At 35.2% G+C, this 19,417-nt stretch overlaps 1 protein-coding gene across 1 annotated transcript in view; it reads right to left on the bottom strand.

Annotated features, from left to right (window-relative positions):
- The window catches only part of LOC126370379 (uncharacterized), a 380,386-nt gene that overhangs the window by 75,893 nt on the left and 285,076 nt on the right, over positions 1 to 19,417 (bottom strand). Inside the window, exons 17-19 of the mRNA XM_050015216.1 lie at positions 12,158 to 12,314; positions 10,932 to 10,991; positions 1,138 to 1,226 (exon numbers count right to left, since the gene is read on the bottom strand). Of these exons, the coding sequence (XP_049871173.1) occupies positions 1,138 to 1,226; positions 10,932 to 10,991; positions 12,158 to 12,314 (306 nt within the window). The remainder of the gene's footprint in view (positions 1 to 1,137; positions 1,227 to 10,931; positions 10,992 to 12,157; positions 12,315 to 19,417) is intronic.

The following is a 19,417-nucleotide window of genomic DNA, read 5'->3' on the forward strand; positions in this document are numbered from 1 at the left end:
GAAATGCAACCACTCATTATCCGTTCCTGAATAATACAAAACAGTGAAGTCCAACTTACGATATTGCTTTTCATAGAACTATTGATTTCCATAATTACTCAATAGTTTGTAATCCAAAGTTGTTTCACTGCACGATTGTCTATTCTGGGAAACCATCGATTGTGGTAAATCATTTCTCGATTTCCACTTATTGAAATATAGTTTCCTCTATAACGATACGAAATAATTGACCGTTTAGCCTGAATACTGGTAAGTAGAAGTAGAGTGGGCTTACACGCGTGGACATCTAAATTAATATACAATTAATATACTTAAGCCACAGTATATTAATTATATATTTTCATATAAGATTGCCCTTTCAAAAAACTTCACTGGTAGTATTTATATTCGGAAATCCAAGAATAACGTAAAATTGAATTCTTACCGTAAAATAAACTTGCTCATAAGTGCTCATGTGATACGCCCATGATGATGAGCACCTGAGAACATTCTATACAAGAGTGAGAATTGAAACCAATTTATTTAACTTCATGTTCATGCAGAATTTGACAATTTCTATCAAACTTTCTATACTGAGTCATTTCACTAGGATTATCCCCAATTTTCAGAGTTTTCTCAAGAGAGGAGCAATGCACAGCGCCATTCAATTTGAAAAGTTTTAAATCCAGAGATTGCGGACTTCTTCTAGGAAACTTTAGGACTGGAAAGATCGTGTCATCTCGACCTAGGTACTAAAGAGGAAGAATTTCAATATGAATACATCGTAACTTCACGTTCATTTGAAGTTAAAAGTAAAGGTCTGTGTTTTTTCCTTTGATACTACCTACTATTTTCTAAAGTAAAAGTAAGTTGAAATCAAATGAAATATAAGATGTAAATATTACTTAATGATTTAATAATTTATTATTGTTACTTTTGCAATAGAAAAAAAAATTACACCCATACCTACGAAAAAAATCTACGTATATTTATTTGTTCTTACTTTCAAAATATCCATTTAAAAACTGAACTTCTAAAGTAAGGACTATTTAAAGTTAAAGTTGCTAACAAAACCGAAAGTGCTCGTAATATTCGCTGTTTGGGTTTAGCTTCTCTAGACTTGAAATACGTATATTAAAACACTATTTATGAATTTACCTGTAAGCTCGTTACATAGCATAGCTATAGCGGGTGAATTGGTGTCCCGTCCATCGAACACCTTGATGATATCCGCCCGTCGCAGGCAACTGAAACAACAATAATTATTTATTTATTTATTATTTACATTTTACGACTTTCCAGTACAGAAGCGCCAATGCGCCGTTAAAAAATACACTAAATATCGGCACTACTGCACTAAATTGATTAATCAAATCAAATATACTTTATTGCACAGAACTAAAATTTCAACAATCAGACATAACACATGAATACAGTACAATTTGGGCGGCCTTATTGCTCTAGAGCAATTTCTTCCAGGCAACCAACAAAAGGAGACAAACATTTACAACTTGGATGCGGGATGGTGCAACAAAAAATAAATAAATAAATACCTAAAAGTAAAACTAAAGTTAATATAATAAATATTCTATACTATACGTACATATATTAATAAATACTCAATTTAATATAATCCATATATACTAAAAATATACCTAACCATAATCTAAAGAAAACTATAATAATAAAGAATAGACTATACACACACATACAAGACAGGTATTGAAATAAATAAAATACATCATACATAATAGTAATATCCTAAGAATATCCACATAAGGATTCAAAATGAGCTCGCAACTGGTTTTTGAAGCTTTGAAGAGAGTTAGCGACTCTGATGGAAGCAGGTAAGGAGTTCCATAAACGCACAGCTTGCACAGTAAAAGACTGGCCGTAGTAATCAGTTCGGTGGGTGGGAGCTACCAATAGCATCCTAGTGCACGATCGAGGCAGCCGTTCGTGAACTTCCGTCCTCAAACTAAAACGCTCTTTTATAATTTATATTAATTTATAAATTATATTAATAATAATTAACGTCCAGAAAAGCATATTTTATCAATAATTTATATTCAAATTGAAAAATATCTTTATTTAGTAGGTAACATAGTTACATATTGAATCGTCATCTTTTATATAAGAACTTCTCACTCGCCTAAAACTACTGCAGCTTCTCACAACCTGTATAGCCGGGGAAAAGAAGCTGAAAAACTTCGGCACAGGGCCCTAGACGTTCATTATGGAATCACTATTGACAACTAATATCTAAAATTTTACCATGGTGAGCATAATATAAGTCAGTAATTGACAATTTTCATGCACGTTAAAGGCCCTATATCATTAGGACACAGATGGGTTTACCACCAGCGTGAAATTGTTCGCAATTCGGTTGCCGACAATTAATATTAGTTGCTAGGTGAGATACCTTCAATAGCAATACAGCCTCCGTGGTCTAGTGGTTAGAGCGTTAGGCTCAAGATCTGGAGGTCCGGGTTCGATTCCCGATGGGGACATTGTTGAAATCACTTTTTGAGACTGTCCTTTGTTTGGTAAGGGCTTTTCAGGCTTGAATCACTTGATTGTCCGAAAAAGTAAGATGATTCCGTGCTTCGGAAGGCACGTTAAGCCGTTGGTCCCGGCTATTAGCCGTAAAAACACCTCCACCAACCCGCAGTGGAGCAGCGTGGTGGAGTATGCTCCATACCCCCTCCGGTTGATTGAGGGGAGGCCTGTGCCCAGCAGTGGGACGTATATATGCAGTTTATGAGGTGAGATACCTTCAATACAACAGCATAATTTTTATTGGCGGTGCAACCGTAGTTGCGCGGCCATGTCGTCTTAGTGAGATAGGGCCATAAGAATGGATAGAAATGTATCATCACATTAGACAGAACAGAATACTTCAGCCGACTTATACGATCTGTTCGCAATTAGTTGCCGACTAGCCATTATATTCCTTTAGGAAAAATGATCTTTTTGTCACTAACAACATGGAATAAATAATAAAAGGTACTACGTATAGAACGGTAACTCTCCGCCACCAATTCGTATCTGGCGCAGAGCTATATTTACCTCACTCCCTTCGGGGCCTTCGGGTCTTTAGTCTAAATGGTCGTAAACCGTTGAAAGACGGCACACGGCGAGAATGCGATTTTTGGTTCGAGTGTCTGGGAATGCTAATAGTGACAAGAACAAGAATAAATAACATTCTCATCATTACAGCGAGGGCATAGCAGAATAATCCTTATGAGCGTTTTTGTCTATCTGTTTAGGGTAATTATCCTGAAAGAGTCCATTGAGTTATTAGTCAGAATCAGAATCATCAATGTAACAATTTTGAATTTTCGTCATTTCGCAAGGTGTTATGGCTGAGGAGAAGAAATGACAAGAAACTGCAACAGCAACACATCTTTTAAATCAATGAGGGTACATTACAAGTTATTTAATAACTAGAGAAACACATTCAATACCAGACACTTTTATCATTTAGGTAATTATTAATCTAATAATAAGCTTTTTTACATAAAGTAAGCTTCACGTGAGCTTTAAATTTATTCTCTGACAATACAATTTGTAGACAACGTGCAGTCATTATCTGGTAAATTCACGTATTAATGAAGAAATAACATTGTTGTCTAAAATCATATGCTACCATTAACAACCATATTCAGTTAAAGCTAAATGCTCAGCGAGTATTATCATCGTTAGTCTAGTCTTAGAGCTTAAATCCAACAGATATCCAAGCGTTCTGCTTGGATTAGCTCCTAATTTGTGATTTCGATATCAAATAGTCCGTTAGGAGATATCGAATATGATATTTTAGTTCGAATAGCTGTTTCCATTTCCGAAGAAATAGTTTGGATTTCGCCAATCTTGTTTTTCACGGATGTCATGTTTTTGTTTTTTAGGGAAATGCAAGTATCATCGTCGAAGTCTTAAATCCCGAGTTCGATATCCGGTCAAGTTAATGAGCCAACCCTTCTTCACTATTGGCAACATTAATGTTATGTACAATATGTATTTTTACTGTATGTTTTTTTTGCTCTGGCAATAAATATTTTCTTAGACCATAAACTTAACCGACGGGCTTGCTTTCTTATATTTTCTCAACTATATTGTGAATTATTATTATCCAAGTTTCATTCTACACAGTCCGCTTATCATAACAACATGAAGGAGTTTTATTTACGTGGAATTACCATCGCTTCCAAGACTTCACCTAAACTTAATCAAGTAATCATCTAATAGATCGTCCTAGCCAAAACCCAAAGCTAGCAATATCTGAAATAAAGTAGGAGAATCTACAACAAAAACAATGCACAATGCTGTACTTTTACAAGTTGTCAATTGCATGCGTAATCATGTATCCAACATGTTTGTATCTTACCATAATTCAATAATACTTCATTACAATTTATTGCATAATTATCATTATTCTGATTCGGTTATTTAATTGCAAACATTGTATTCAGTAACATAAAATGAGTTTCCTGCATGTGTGGTAATGTAAAATCGAAACCGCTATTCGAAGTACAAATCCGGCTGTAAATTAAACAGATGTACTGAAAAGTAGCCAATTAGTGTCATGATAATAATTACTACTTGTATTATACTTACATTCATCTAAAGTTTCGTAACTTTTTGCAATCAAAAGGTGCAACAGTCTGCTTCTGGGTTTTTAGGTCAATAGCCGACGTCACCAAAGCTGGTTTCGGAATTAATTGAGCCTCAACAGATCCCTGATTTGGGTCACGCTTTACCCTACCTTCTGAAGCACGGAATCATCTTCATTTTAGATGATTTGGTAATTCAACCTACCAAACATTATCCTAACCAAACTACTATATAGATAGATATTTTCACAAAGTCATCATCGGGATTCTAATCCAGAGCCTCTAAATCGTGAGCCGGACGCTCTAAGCACTAAACCACAGAAGAACAGTAGCAATTATAATCTTATAAAGGTAATCATAGTACTTGTAAAAGTGCACAATTATGTAACAATGGCCGACGCAAAAGAAAACAAAGATCATTTGATGGACATATTCTGTCTACAAAATCCGCAACGCATACAAAGAGCTCTATTTGCGAGCTAGTAAGTTTAAAGCACAAGTGCTAACAGGAATGTAGTTCGTTGTGGGCTGGTCTGATTTTAAGCGGAACCGTCAACTGTTGGAGTAAACATGTACTTGTGCGGGGATCGCCACTTCGCAAACAGAGTACGACACTTTACGGCTGAAGTAGAGTGACGATCTAGTCATAGTGGCGGTAATAACAGTTTAAGATGAAAGAGACAGAGGGCTAAGACTGTTTTTTGGAGGAGAGATTTCTCCTTCTATACATGATTCATTATCATCAGCCCATTAACGTCCCCACTGCTGGGGCTAGGGCTTCCCTATGGATGGATAGGGAGATAGGGCCTTAAACCATCATGCGGCCCCAGTGCGGATTGATGGTTATTAACCACTGCTAACGCAGCCGGGACCAAGGGCTTAACGTGCCTTCCGAAGCACGGAGGAGCTCGAGATGAAAACTTTTTTTGTTTGTTTTGGTCACCCATCCTATGACCGGCCTTTGCGAAAGTTGCTTAACTTCAACGCGCCACCGAGCTCCTCAGCTGAAGATGATTAACACAAGCTAATGTTTGATAAAAAAAGCATCATCATCATGCAATAATTATTACGTATTTGTGGTCGTAATTGTCATAACCGATATGTTGTTAATCTGGTATTAGTACTAGAATGATCCACGATTAGTCCTGGGTCATGCGTGGACACGAATACCGGAGCTACAAATAATACTGAATATTATGAATGTGAGCATTGTTAATCAAAAGTTCCTACTAAGTAGTACACTGGTGCATGAGAGGATATTTAAGTAATCTACAATAAGCTATATAAGAAAGACTATTAGAAAGAAATCCTTTCAGTGTAGACGCATAACTGAGGCAATGCAAACTATTTCTGCAGTAACGTTTATACAGTATGCAATATAGCAGTGCAAAAGGGGCAGCCTATGAAATATTCATAATCTTTGACTAATAAATAAAATTATATTAGGTCGGCAAAGCGTCGAGTCTCGTAGGTCAGGTAATTTAGTTGCAAGTTTCGCTAGTAGCGTCTCCTACGCTAGTTAATTCCTTTACTGAGACGTCCTAGTTTAGTAACTTGAGTTAAAAACCCCCTAGTCTTGTTGGACTTTATAATTTTGTGCGAAAAGTGGCAGTGTGGAGTAAAAAGTAGGGTTTGCACTTTACACATATGGGACAGATATTTTCATACTGAAATAGTTGCCTTATAAAGGTATTGGCTATATAAAGTTAAGCATACCAGCCGTCCAGACCAAAAATTACGTAGCAGAAAATCTTAGAAATTCAATTGACACGGTACATACATACATACATACATAAACTCACGCCTATTTCCCACCGGGGTAAGCAGAGACTATAGAATTCCATTTGCTTCGATCCTGACACACTTCTCTTGCTTCCTCCACATTCATCAATCGCTTCATACACGCACGCCGGTTCAGAGTAGATCGTATTGATCGTATCGTCTTGACACGGTATGAGTGAAATTAAAATTAATCTTCAATACAAATAAAGTAAAAACGTTTCAGTAAATGAGGTTTTTAAAATATAATAAAGTTTTCAATAATTCATTAGTTCCCGCAAGTTTATGAATTTATAATACATTTCAATATTGATCTGCGGTAACGACTGACTAGTCAGTGAAACTGCGAATGTTGAAATGTATTGTAAGTGTTAAAATCTGCGTGTACTTCATTATTATACATAGGTATTACATTTACAGGGCTGTATTCAAGTTGCAAACAATTACGAGAACCGGCATGTTACCTTATGTCAATCTCATACCTATATTTTTTTATTCGATTACACTGTCGTTTTTTACAAAATTGTTTGCAACTTGGCTATGATGTCTACTACTTACTTTAAAACTACTACAGGATGTTGGTAACATCGTAACGAATACTGAAGGGGATGATTCTGTTTGTTATAAGTAAGTAAATATGAAGTGGAATTTTCCGTCGCAAACGTTAAGGTTATCGTGTTTTTTTTTTCAATTATATACTTTTGCGATGAAAGAATCCATTTGATATTAACTCAGAATAATGAGCTGAATCATTCCCCTCAGTATTCGTTATGACGTCACTTACACCCCGTACAAGTACGTACAGGTACCCATACAAGTACGTATTTGGTGTTAGTGATACCGTAACGTAAATTTTATTATACCTACACAAGTTCAGTAGGTTGATTTATGTAAATTCTGTAAACACGGATACGTTTTCAAATCATTTACATTCTGTGACGGTGACGTATTAGTAACGAAGTATATACGTTGATAGATGTGTTACGATTTATTTCAGTCACAGGTAGGTATTCGTGAAACGGATTGGTGTAGTTTATACACATCTTGTGACAGGCTTTGGACAGTTCCACGCTCTAGTTTGGCAACTAAATCCAAAAGCTTCCCAACCTTCAAATATTCAAGGAATTTTAGATCTGACATCAGTCAGGTGGATATCAATCCACCTTCTCCAATGTTACTTTCTTATTCCAGAAAACGCCGTTACCTTGTCATTTACACTTTATTGAAACCAAACCGCAGGACTGTTTTTTTTTGACGTGACTTATTGTAGATTTGCCGCGGATGGCATTAACTACTTGCCGGATAAATGGGAAGCGCTGAAGGATCTCACCCGCAGGACTGAAGAAGCGGTCCATTGTTCCTTATTCTATGGTCCAGGTAAAGCCACGCTACTAAGCCGTGGAGTCATTTTCATCAAATTTGTCTGAAAATCCGCTGTTTTGAAGCTGTTTGTTACTGTTACGGGATTCGCATAGACAGGATGAGTACTCGTTGTTATGATGTCCAAGTTGGACAAGAGCTCTGGTTTGAAATCCCGTCCGACTCAGATTTTCGATTTACTTTTCTCTTTGTAGGTTATTCGTACCTAGAGTATTCCAGTGAATTCGTTTGCGTTATTTCTTTTTACTTTATAAAAACCTGAATGAGAGCCTTTCAGGCGACGTTCCCCATTAACAATACAGATGGCGCTATACAGATTTCACTTCCTTTAACCTTCTAATTTCATAAATAACAGACATATGCAAATATCAAGTAATAATTATTTTTAAATATGCCTCTGTGATTATATATTTGAATAATTACGTACCCCGAGCAATGAGAAAATGGGTACTTAATTGGCACGTTAAATCTGATCAGCACTATCTATTTTCATATTTTTTTAGGGAACGTAGCCTTGAAAGTCTCCCAATGTACAGTACGTAGTAAGTATAAAGAGATAGAAAGCTGTTTTAGATATTATTGTCTGTTTCGTATTCTGACGAGCGGGGAAAAATATTAATGTAGTTGTACAAAAAAAATTCTCTGTATACCTCTGTATTGAGCCTTGTCCTACCCTGTTGTGAGTTTATGTATGTACTTACTTCAAATATGCGGTGTTCATATGGCATATTGGTGATTTAGTTACAGACTTTGTCTTAAGGAAATACGGGCTGATTCCCATGTCTTCTCATGCCTTTCAACTGTTTTAAGACAGTAGTTCTTTAAACAAAAACTTTACAAAAAGGTTATTATAAAGTTAGTGATTATTTAGAAGATGTGAATGCATGGGATTAACTGTCTGAGAACTGATATTAGGCAGCTAAATTACTCAATTGTATAAAAATATTTTGTTTTTTTTTTAAGAACGTCTAGGGCCCTGTGCCGAGGTTTTTCTTGCAGCTTCTTTTCGCCGGCTATACAGGTTGTGAGAAGCTTCAGTAGTTTTAGGCGGATGAGACGTTCGTTACGTAAAAATTGACGATTCAAAGTGTAACTATGTCACCTACTGAATAAAGATATTTTTGAATTTGAAAAAATTGAATTTGTCGAATATTCTGTTACACGGGAGTTTTGGGGTTACGTTTATTGTATTAGTATTTCAATCAAAGTTTGTACCTGCTTTCCATAAATTCTATTTTTGGCTCAATAGTTGTATAGAAGCGACCGTCCGTATACCAACGATATAATTTTAAGAGTATAGGTACTTTATGAAATTTGTAACCTAACCTAAATCTTAGCCGTTGCGTAAGACAAATATATTTCATTGTTTAAAAAAGTAAATGCGGTACACGTTTTTCCAATAATTAAATTAATATTTTCAATCAAGAAAACCCCTATAAATACATTAAAATTAATAGAATTCGTACACATAATGTAGCTAATACATTATAGTGGGGGCAATTACTGGTTGATTGGAAAGCAAAGTTATTTGAAGAAGTAATTTGTTCAAGGTAATTTATTATTTAAATCAATTACAAGTATCCTTACAAATGAAAATGTAAAACGCAATTTAACATCAACTATTCATCGAGAGATCGATTCTCTGTGATTCGTGCCAACTGTGTAATTCGACAAACGTAACCTCTTTTAGTATTTAAAGAAGAATTTGAACAGGTTGAAGTATACAAGCGGTTTAGGGTACGCTACCCTTGTCATACCGGTATGAAATTACGGTCCCAAAGAGGGACTATCTAGACTACGTCCGTAAAACTGGTGCTGTCCAGATTGCCCTGGTACACAATTATTCGAAAATATAATGTAATTGCAGAGGCATACCTATATAAAAATATTATTTTCTTGATATTTGGATCAACTATCAAGAAATGTATAGAAGATGTGTTGTGCCTGGGTGCAATAATAAGGGTGTAACATCATTTATACCCAAAAAAGAATTATCAAAATCGGTTCATACACGACAAAGTTATCCCCGAACAAACATAAAAAAATATATACGGTCGAATTGAGAACCTCCTCCTTTTTTGAAGTCGGTAAAAACAAAGATAAAAGATGCATATTATTATGTATGTTACCCATGAAAGAAAAGGAAGTTGGGAAACGTATCCTGGAAAGTCCTTCATTTCCTAGTGGTCCGTAACTTATGTATCTTTACCTATTCAAGCCCTGATTTAAAGCTTTATTTTTTTAAATATTTTTTGTTCAGAATTCGAAATAACCCGATACTGTGTAAAGAAAAAGGTCTAGTCTAGTTACATTTTTACATGAACTGATACGCTAGTAAAAATGTGGAGATTCGAGACAAAATCATAGCGTTATTGTCATCGTAACATTAAACTGGACGGAACTATTTTACGATGAATTTTACGAGGTCAAACACTATCGACTGCTAGTGTCAGAATAATTTCAATATATCATATCTGGGACATAGAACAGCGCATAGCTTAGGATTCATTTTATGTACCTACTCGGTTTTATCGTCATCGAAATCCGATATGGACGGTGCTTTTATGTCCACAGAATTCCGCAGGATTTCGAAGAGTAACGGCATAGCTTAGACGGAGAAGCTTGTCCGCTGTACATAGAATATGTTCAGCAGCTTATGATTTCGATGCGTATCATCATAACAAATGACTGGGGAAATGGTTGTGTTGGTTTTTCTTCTGGCGTTTAGCAAGAATAATGAATTTCCACACACTTTTCTCTCCTGTTTATTTGTGGGCCAGTACGACATTACACTTAGACTTTGTTTCGCGAACATTCTAAATCTATGAGCGTAGACCTATACAAGATTTTCTCCTATTTATCATGATGGATAGATGGTGAATTGGGGTGACAAGTAGCATACTAGGTATTATCACATATCCTAATAAAATACATGTAGAAAGATTGTACGAATTTTGCGCTATGTACTAAGATACACACACAGAGACATTTGTACTTAAAAGCTTGAGCGCTAAATGGTATGTCTTATTCTGACGTCAGAACCACCGGTGTGGCTGTGTTCTTTTCAACATTGGATTATAGACTTCAGTGGTATGGTGATATAAGGATTATTATCATTTTACGTAAACCGTCCACGCCAATTTCCAATCCAAAAATTAACAATCCAAATGTTTTGTAACTCACCTAACGTCGCCTTTTTGTAGAGAAACCTCTTCAAACACCACTTTCACGCGTTCCTTTGGTCTGAAACAAATAAAATAGGTATTCAATGAGTCAGTTCGTCCAGAAAAAAGAAGGTTGCTTCTCTAATTAACTGGGAGTAAATAATAGACATAGAATGCGTTTAGCTTCTTATTCGGCGGCCTCCATGGTCAAGTGGTAGAGAGTTGACTCACCGCAAAAGCTGTGACGTCATAGAAAAGTGACAAAATGTCGCACTTATTATTATATTTTCTTTATTAAAATTCATAAATAGCTTAAAATATAGAATGAAGAAAACATTTTTGTCACCTTTATTTAGTAGTATTAGTACCGTAGCTTGCTCCCATGACATGCAGAAAGTTTTTAACTCTTGGTCAACCGAACGTCACCAGATCTCTTTAGACCCCCCTTTTGCGTTTTCCACACGCACACGAGATCAAAGCTTTTTCTTTCTTCTTTATATTAAACACTTATAAATGAATGCGAACTAGAATTTATTATGGGTAACATCACAGACTTTGAAACTCTTTCCCACGACGGCATTTCAATTCTTTGCAGACTTTCTCATGTAGCCGGTCGCGTCCCGCATCACTGACGTAATATCCGGTAGATGGACGACATCCTTCCGTCTTGCAATATGGGTGGTATTATACCTACTTTTAGGTATGTATAGTTATGTTATATTGGAACAATTATATTGTTGTTTACTTACAGCAAATTAAGTAAAGGGATTTAACGAAGGAGGTCAGACACAAAAAAAAATTAATACAGAGTGTTAGTGACATCTTAACGAATACCAAGGCGGATGTTGTTTGGTTCTGTTTTGTATGTTGTGTGCAATAAAGTAGATTTGATTTGATTTTTGATTTGATGTTTCAGACCATGATTCTGAGATAATATCAGGAATTTTCCGTTGTAAAAGTATGGAACATCTTTTGACAGAAAAATCTACTTAATATCAACTCAGAAAGTCAGTATTACGGTCTGAATAATCCCTCAAAGTTTTCGTTACATTGTCACTAACACTCATTAGCATAATATTTTTTTATTATACTGTTCCCCACTTGACCTTACTGTTAATATTATGATGAATTACAATATAATCGTTTATTGTGCTGAACAGTGTTTTCAGCATATCATTCTTTAATAAGTGCCAATAATTTCAAATACCAACCTTGGAGTACAAACTTTGGAGTACAAATACCAACCTTGCATGGAAGTGGTAAGAACACCGCACGTTATTGGGATAGATGGACGGGTAGCGAGGGCTGTAGAGGCGGCCATGGGTTGGTCGATTGCTGGACCGACTGAATTGGAAGTCGCACTCTGTGCTTGGTAGTCGGACACCGTCTGTTTCGAATAGACCTGCGGACAATATTAACAAATAGTAAGTACCATCATTTGGTAATTTGTGGCCATGTTAGCACTGATATCCTATAAACAAATATAATCACAATCGCTTGGGAGCTTTTTTGAAAAACGCATCCGTACTGTGGTGTGAATACGTATAAATTATGTTATGTAGATAGTATAAGTTCGTTTATTCAAATTAAAGCGGTATGGCTGTTCAAATGAAGTGCAATATCGGTTGTACATTGTCGCTACATGCCGTCGATTGTGACAAGATGCGCCGCGGACTCTTTTTTACAGAGATTGGTTGTCTATTTGTTATACGAGGTGTTTGCATGTTAAGAATTAAAAATACCAAAATACGTACATTACAAAACAACCGGTTTTCGATTATTATTATGATCATGAAAAGAAAAATCGAACAATCGTAAAGAATAATCGTGATCATGGCACTTGCAACAGTGTCGAATAATCGGCAGTTTCCTATCCCTGATTTAAACGCGGTAAGAACCCCTTACTATGTGTTTTAATTACCAAAAAATAGGCAAAATTAAAAATTTTCAAAAAACTCACGACGGTAATTGCAGTCGAATAGTACAGACCATTCCTATTTACTGCACGAGTCCCCATAGACTATGTAAATTTAAAACTGGATATTATTACCTATTTATTAATCATTTTCAAGCATGACAATGCTATTTCCTTAACTTCCAAAAAAAATGCGTTCGGACAAGTCTGGGGCCAAGAGCAAACCCATCAAAAGTAAAAAATAAAATATATAATAGTAACTGACGGGAACTTAGATACTTTATAATTCACCTACAACTTTAAAAGGTATAGGCTAAAGGTATTTCTAGCCAGATCGATGTTTCAAAATCAAATATAGGTACTTAGTACTTTTTTGCCCGAATACAGAACATAAAAACTGCATGTTTCAAACCACTCTTAACCCACTTATCAAATAGCAAGCTTAAACATACATACATAACTCACGCCTATTTCCCACCGGGGTAAGCAGAGACTAAAAAAAAAACAAAAATAATGTATTTTTTACACCGGCCACATTCCAGCTTCATTCCACAGTAAAAGCTACGTTTGAACAATAAAAAAATATAGGTACCTATTAAATTAAATATAAGGTACATATTTACGCTTCACGCTTCATGTTAAGGAGCTTTACACTAAAATGCACAAATTAAGTCTATGCTGCGCTGAGGTGTTAGTTATATACTTAGTGGTAAATATGACTATATTATGCATATGACGATACGCGACCGTGTATCGTGAAATTTAGGGGCAAACATTACCCGATTACAGAAAAAATAAAGCGCTTTAACCGTTTTGAAAAATCCTTAAGATGACGCATTTAACGCGCGTTTATATATCACAGAGTATATTGATATTACGAACAAGAACGCACACCTCTTCGCGTATTTAAATACATCACCATCATCCCATCATCTCCCTAGCATTATCCCGCTTTTCACAGAGTTCGCTTACCTAACCTAACCTGAAGATTTGACAGCTCCGGCTTCTTACAGAAGCGACTGCCTGTCTGACCTTCTAACCCGCGAAGGGAAAACCATCCCAATACCAGTTAGGTCACATACCTCCGAAAATGCATTTCTCGGGAATGTGGGTTTCCTCACGATGTTTTCCTTCACCGCTGAGCACATGATAATCATTTATCCAAACACGAATTCGAAAACAAATTCGACAATCATTGGTTTAGGCCTGTGCTGGATTCGAACCTGCGACCTCAAAGTGAGAGGCAAGGAACCAACTCGGCTACCACGGCTTCAGATACGTTATTCTATGTCAATATGCTAAAACCACAGACTAAAAACTTACAGTCAAAACGTAGCAGGGCGAGCGGCAATTATTTTAAATACATGAAGTAAGAAAATTACTCTGCGGTGCGAATCTGGACGGGTCATAAGACGATAACCTTTCTTTTTGCTTTGCGGCAGTCGGGTAAAACCACAACAGTTCCGTGCAGCGTAGCACCGTGAGGTGTGTTTCCACCCTTAAGTTGTTGGAGTCATCTTTATTCATTCCACTGTAACTTTTACCACCCAGTTGGTCATAAAGCCTCCTTTAGTAATATTAAATTATGGGCATCCAGTTGTTTCTGAGTTAATTGGGCTGGTTATTATGCTGTAATATTTTGTAACGTCGGTTAATGTTGGCTTAGTTCTGTTTTCTTTGTACAAAGAGAACGTAGGAAAGTAAAACTAGACTTGTAACTAAGTATAATTAAAACAGAATTGATGAATATTTTTCAGAAAAAGACAAAATTCGTTACAATCAAAACCCCACGGATCCAATTACGCGATTTGACTGTGTGGGTGGAGATTTAAAAAAATATATCAATATGGTTAATTTTTAATTAGGTAGCTGACTTTTTTATTTATTTATTCAAAGTAACAATATATTTTAAGTACATTTCACAATAAAAATACCATTTCTCATAAATCTATCGACAGGTTTATAATCATATGGTAAAGAAGCCATGATGTTTTTTTTAAATATTGTTATAAACAACCATATAGCATGCCTTTAGATATTAAATTCACATGACCATAGTCTTTTTTTAATTATAAGAAATTTAATTCATTCAACAATAAATACTTTGCATTTCAAAATACTATATAAACATGTTCACATTTTTTGTGCTGCATTGTATGAGGTAAAAGCATACTTGCCACATACTACATAATTGTACCCTATGTTAACTTTTTCAAAGGAATATTTTCGCATGTGTGCTGTAACAAATATATAAAAAAAAATGTACATTGGATTTTTTCTACAAATTCTGCTGCAATCATGTAGTTCTATTGGTTACCATTTCAAAAAAATGTTGCCATAACTGAATATAAATGCAATAAATATTTTATTAAAGCATTCGTGAAATGAATTTTATTTGCATACCTCGCATGTATATTTCAATAAAGAGCTCTTGTGAAAGAAAAATAAAACAGTAAGTAAATATAAATTTGATTGAATGACATCAACTTGTGTGTAAAATTGATACAAAACAAGTATGTAAAACAACATACTAGGTATAATAGGTATGATAAAGAAAATGGACTTTAAACTTAAAGCGTATACCTACTAATAAATAAATTATAACACGGTGAAATGCACTTATTTTTTCTTTTCAAACTATACTTTTTGGGACCTTTCCCCAAATTTTTTACATCCAGACAAATTGCGATACTTAAATCAGGCTTACAACAGAAAAATTTCAACCCCTACGGTCACTAATTCTGGGTTATTAATTTCTAACGCTTTAATGGTGCGACTGAATGGTGAATTAAAATTTTACAGCGGGCCATAAAATTTTCAATGCTTAGGGAGACATTTAACTTTTGTTGCTTGTAAACGTGAATAATCAGTGATAATATGCGATTACATTACCTACTTTTTCTACCTTATCCTGAGTCTACATTACATAAAAAGACATAAACTCCTGGCTCATGGCTTTCATTGAGAATTGTCATGTCAAAAAATATGAGAAGACAATTACCAAAAGTAAATTTAATTTCAGTAAGTATTTATGGACATTATCATAGAGTGGTGTGTTGTTTAATAATAACTCAAGCGCGATGACATAAACGGTTACATACGTTCAATCTGTATCAAGCACAAACTATGACAACGAAGTTGATTTATAATCCACTCTCCTATGTCAGAATATCCGATATTCTCAAAACAGTTAGCCAGTCAAAAATACAGAAAGACTAACAAAAGCCCCTACAACGGTCTCTGCCTAGCAATATAGCGAACGATCTCCAAAATTCCTTTAAAAATAGTCACACCCAGGATTCACAACACAATATTCGCAGAGGCGTGGTTGTCCTTCGCATAAGCTACCACTTGACACGTTTGTTCCCCACATATTGGAACATTTCTTTAAGAAAAAGCCTTAGAGAACAAATATTTTTCTTTTATACCTGGCAAAAGTGCGCCGGGGGGATTATTAAGAAGAACAACGCAAACAGATCGCGAATTGTAAACGGAATAATCTTGTGGCAGACCAATATTGGGACGCAATATTCCGAGGATATTCTAAAATAAAGTAGGAAGTTAATGGGACATCAGTTTATAAAAACTTAGAAATTCATTTAAATGAATTAATTAGCTACTCTAAATCCGCCAAAACAATGAAGCTTTTTTGTAATTGACTACTCAGAAATAACAATTTCCCTGTTACTCAAAACGTCTCATCAGTTACGCCAAATATTTCGGTTTCAATTCGTATCTGTCAAGATCAGTATTTGAATATGGATGGATATTGAACTAATTAATGCTTGTTCTCATTTTATAGGTTGTCTTTAGCACTACCGGCACAAAGATTCACACTGCATGCAATAACCTACAACGCAAAAACCCACCTGAATTCAAATTAAATATAAATTGCATTATTCAACGTAAATTATCTGTTCCGTCGAAACTCCTGTATCTACTTAAAAAGCTGTCGTCAGTTCATTCCATAAAAACAGTAATTAAAACACTTTAATACAACAGATTTTATGGAATCGAATTTACTTCGCACTCAGAGATATTGCGCTGCGGACATTCCATCTTCATCTTCTTCTTCTATTCTTCTATTCTATTCTAATTAAAATCGCACTTGAAAAGCTGGTAGCATTTGACATCGTGTAAGTAGCGCTCAGACATCGAGCGCACTTATAGTGAGTGTCCTCTCTTGTGCTTTGTGCGATTTTCCACACACTCGTACATCCGAACGGATAAAAACCGATTCGAAATCGATTTCGATGTCTTGCCAGTTCCGTAATTTTATAGGTTGTGATAGAAATAATAATATTAAGACGGTATAGTTGTTATTACTTTCTCTTAAAGTATTTTATTATTTACACTGAATTTTACACTGAAAACAGCTTTTATTTTTTGCTTGGAAGTTTCAAGAAAACACTGTAATTGGTGACTTTATCGACTATTTATTAATTTCCATCGTAATTCTTTCCACAACCAACGTCTCCTAGAAAAGTCGGGGAACCAATTCAATCCCGTTCTTCATTTTGTTTTTCTCGCCGCGTAATTCTCACTTCCGTTCCCGCCTTTTCTGTTTACTTACTTTTTAAATTAATTAATTAGTACATTTACAATTATAAATAATTTATATTAATTCTATTTAATAATATTTTAAATTATTAAAATACTTTTAAATTGTATGCCCATTTGCTTGAACGATAAAAGTGCAGGTAAATTAATAGTCCATATAAATTCCATCGTTTCGCAACTTTTAACTTTAATCTAGTTAATATTCATGTTAGATATTGAGATATCTACTTGCAGATAATTCAACTTCATTTAAAATATGAGTGATCATGACAGAAGTGTAACAATTATTTATTTTTTTATAATACTTACTGTGAAACTGTTTTTAATTTCGAAATAATCTAAAACAATTACCTTATTCTACATTGTTTTAACTTTACGCGGTTATTATCATAATTAAAGCACATAGTAACGGGTTCTTACCGCGTTTAAATAGTAGTGAGTTTGGTGCGAGTTTAGATGGTTCCGAACATTCCGATATCAAAAAATAAACAAGCGGCAAAGAAAGAGGGTAGACAGTATGTCTGCCCGTAGAAAATTATAGATCTACCTACTCCTCTCCAATCTCATCAGTCATCCCGTGATCATGGCACTTGCAACAGTGTCGAAATATCGGGAGTCTCATATCTCCAATTAAACGCGGTAAAAACCCGTTACTATGTGCTTCACCTTATTCTCTTTTTCATAAATGGAAGGCATTTCAAATATTTTTTAGCACTTATAGCGGCTAATGAGCCAATTGAACGCCATTTCAAGTTTATAAAGTAACAGTACATCCTAGAGTCTCTAGAAAGTTCCAGAAACTCGCGGTTGAAATGAAATAGTTTTTCAATAACGGACTGAGTTCTCAACGCGGGAGTTTTTCATTACTTTTTCAATATGGCTGCTGCCGTCACGTAGAGCGTTAAACGAAAACTGTTGCGAAAAATTTAATAGTATTTATTTCTGATGAAAAATAAACACAGAAGCGGTAGTATATTAGTTACTCCTTAGTAGCTGATTGACAAAACTAAACGAGACGCCAGTTTCGTTCAGAGAACTTCCGAATAAACAGGTTGCCGCCTATTGTGCTTATTTTATTCATCTGTACGTGTCCTAAGTTTATGTTTTTGTGCAATAAAGAATTATTGATGGATTGAATAAAAAAGTATTATGCGTGATCCTATTTGCCATCTCACAAAGTAATATTTTATCAAGTAACTAAATAATATTTTATTGCAAATAAAACTAAATCAGAGATTTTACGACTTGTTGAAATTCAGGAATTTCTATTCCCTCTCACTTTAAGCCATAATTTTGATTCTAAAAGTAATTAATGTAGGAATTCCGAGCGGAGTTGATAAGTTTCCAGATCGGAGGGAAACTTTTTATTTTCGAATAAAACATTTTATGGGTTGTAAGCAACAGAAATGAAAATGGCTCCACCAATGTTTGTGGTTACGAATGAAAACTCGAAGTCTTACTAGAGCGGCAAACTTTTTATTACAATACAACCAAGGAAATATGAAGAGCAAAGTTTTAATATCCGTTAACGGCAAACAAGAGGCGAGGTACCGAAGCCCTCCAAAGCAGCCAGTAATGAAAGCCAAACACACCTGTGCTCGCGACACTTTCTTGTTTGCTTACATTCGCTTCGGGACACAATGCACTTTGTCACATAATACTCTGTAGAATCGCTCGAGAGCAATTCCCCTTGAAATGGAAAAAGCAATGCGACTTGTTTTGATGTCTTTTTGAGTTTTGCACAGGGAAAAGCATTGCAATCAAATAAATATCGCTTCTACATGATCGTGTTACGGGGTTTTGTATGAAATAGCAAAATGATGTAGGTAAATATAAACTTAATACTTCTACACTGAAGACATTCACAAGCTCCTTTTTTGATTTTATTGTGGATGGATGAGCGTTTGTCACGATCAAAATTTATCACAGAACCCGACATCCACCTTCTGTTTGTGGGACATAAGTTGACATAACTCACCGAGACATGGCCACATCATTGGCGACATTCGCCAAACAATTCATACTGGAAT

This window comes from Pectinophora gossypiella, chromosome 10 (assembly GCF_024362695.1).
Source record: "Pectinophora gossypiella chromosome 10, ilPecGoss1.1, whole genome shotgun sequence".
NCBI lineage: Eukaryota > Metazoa > Arthropoda > Insecta > Lepidoptera > Gelechiidae > Pectinophora > Pectinophora gossypiella.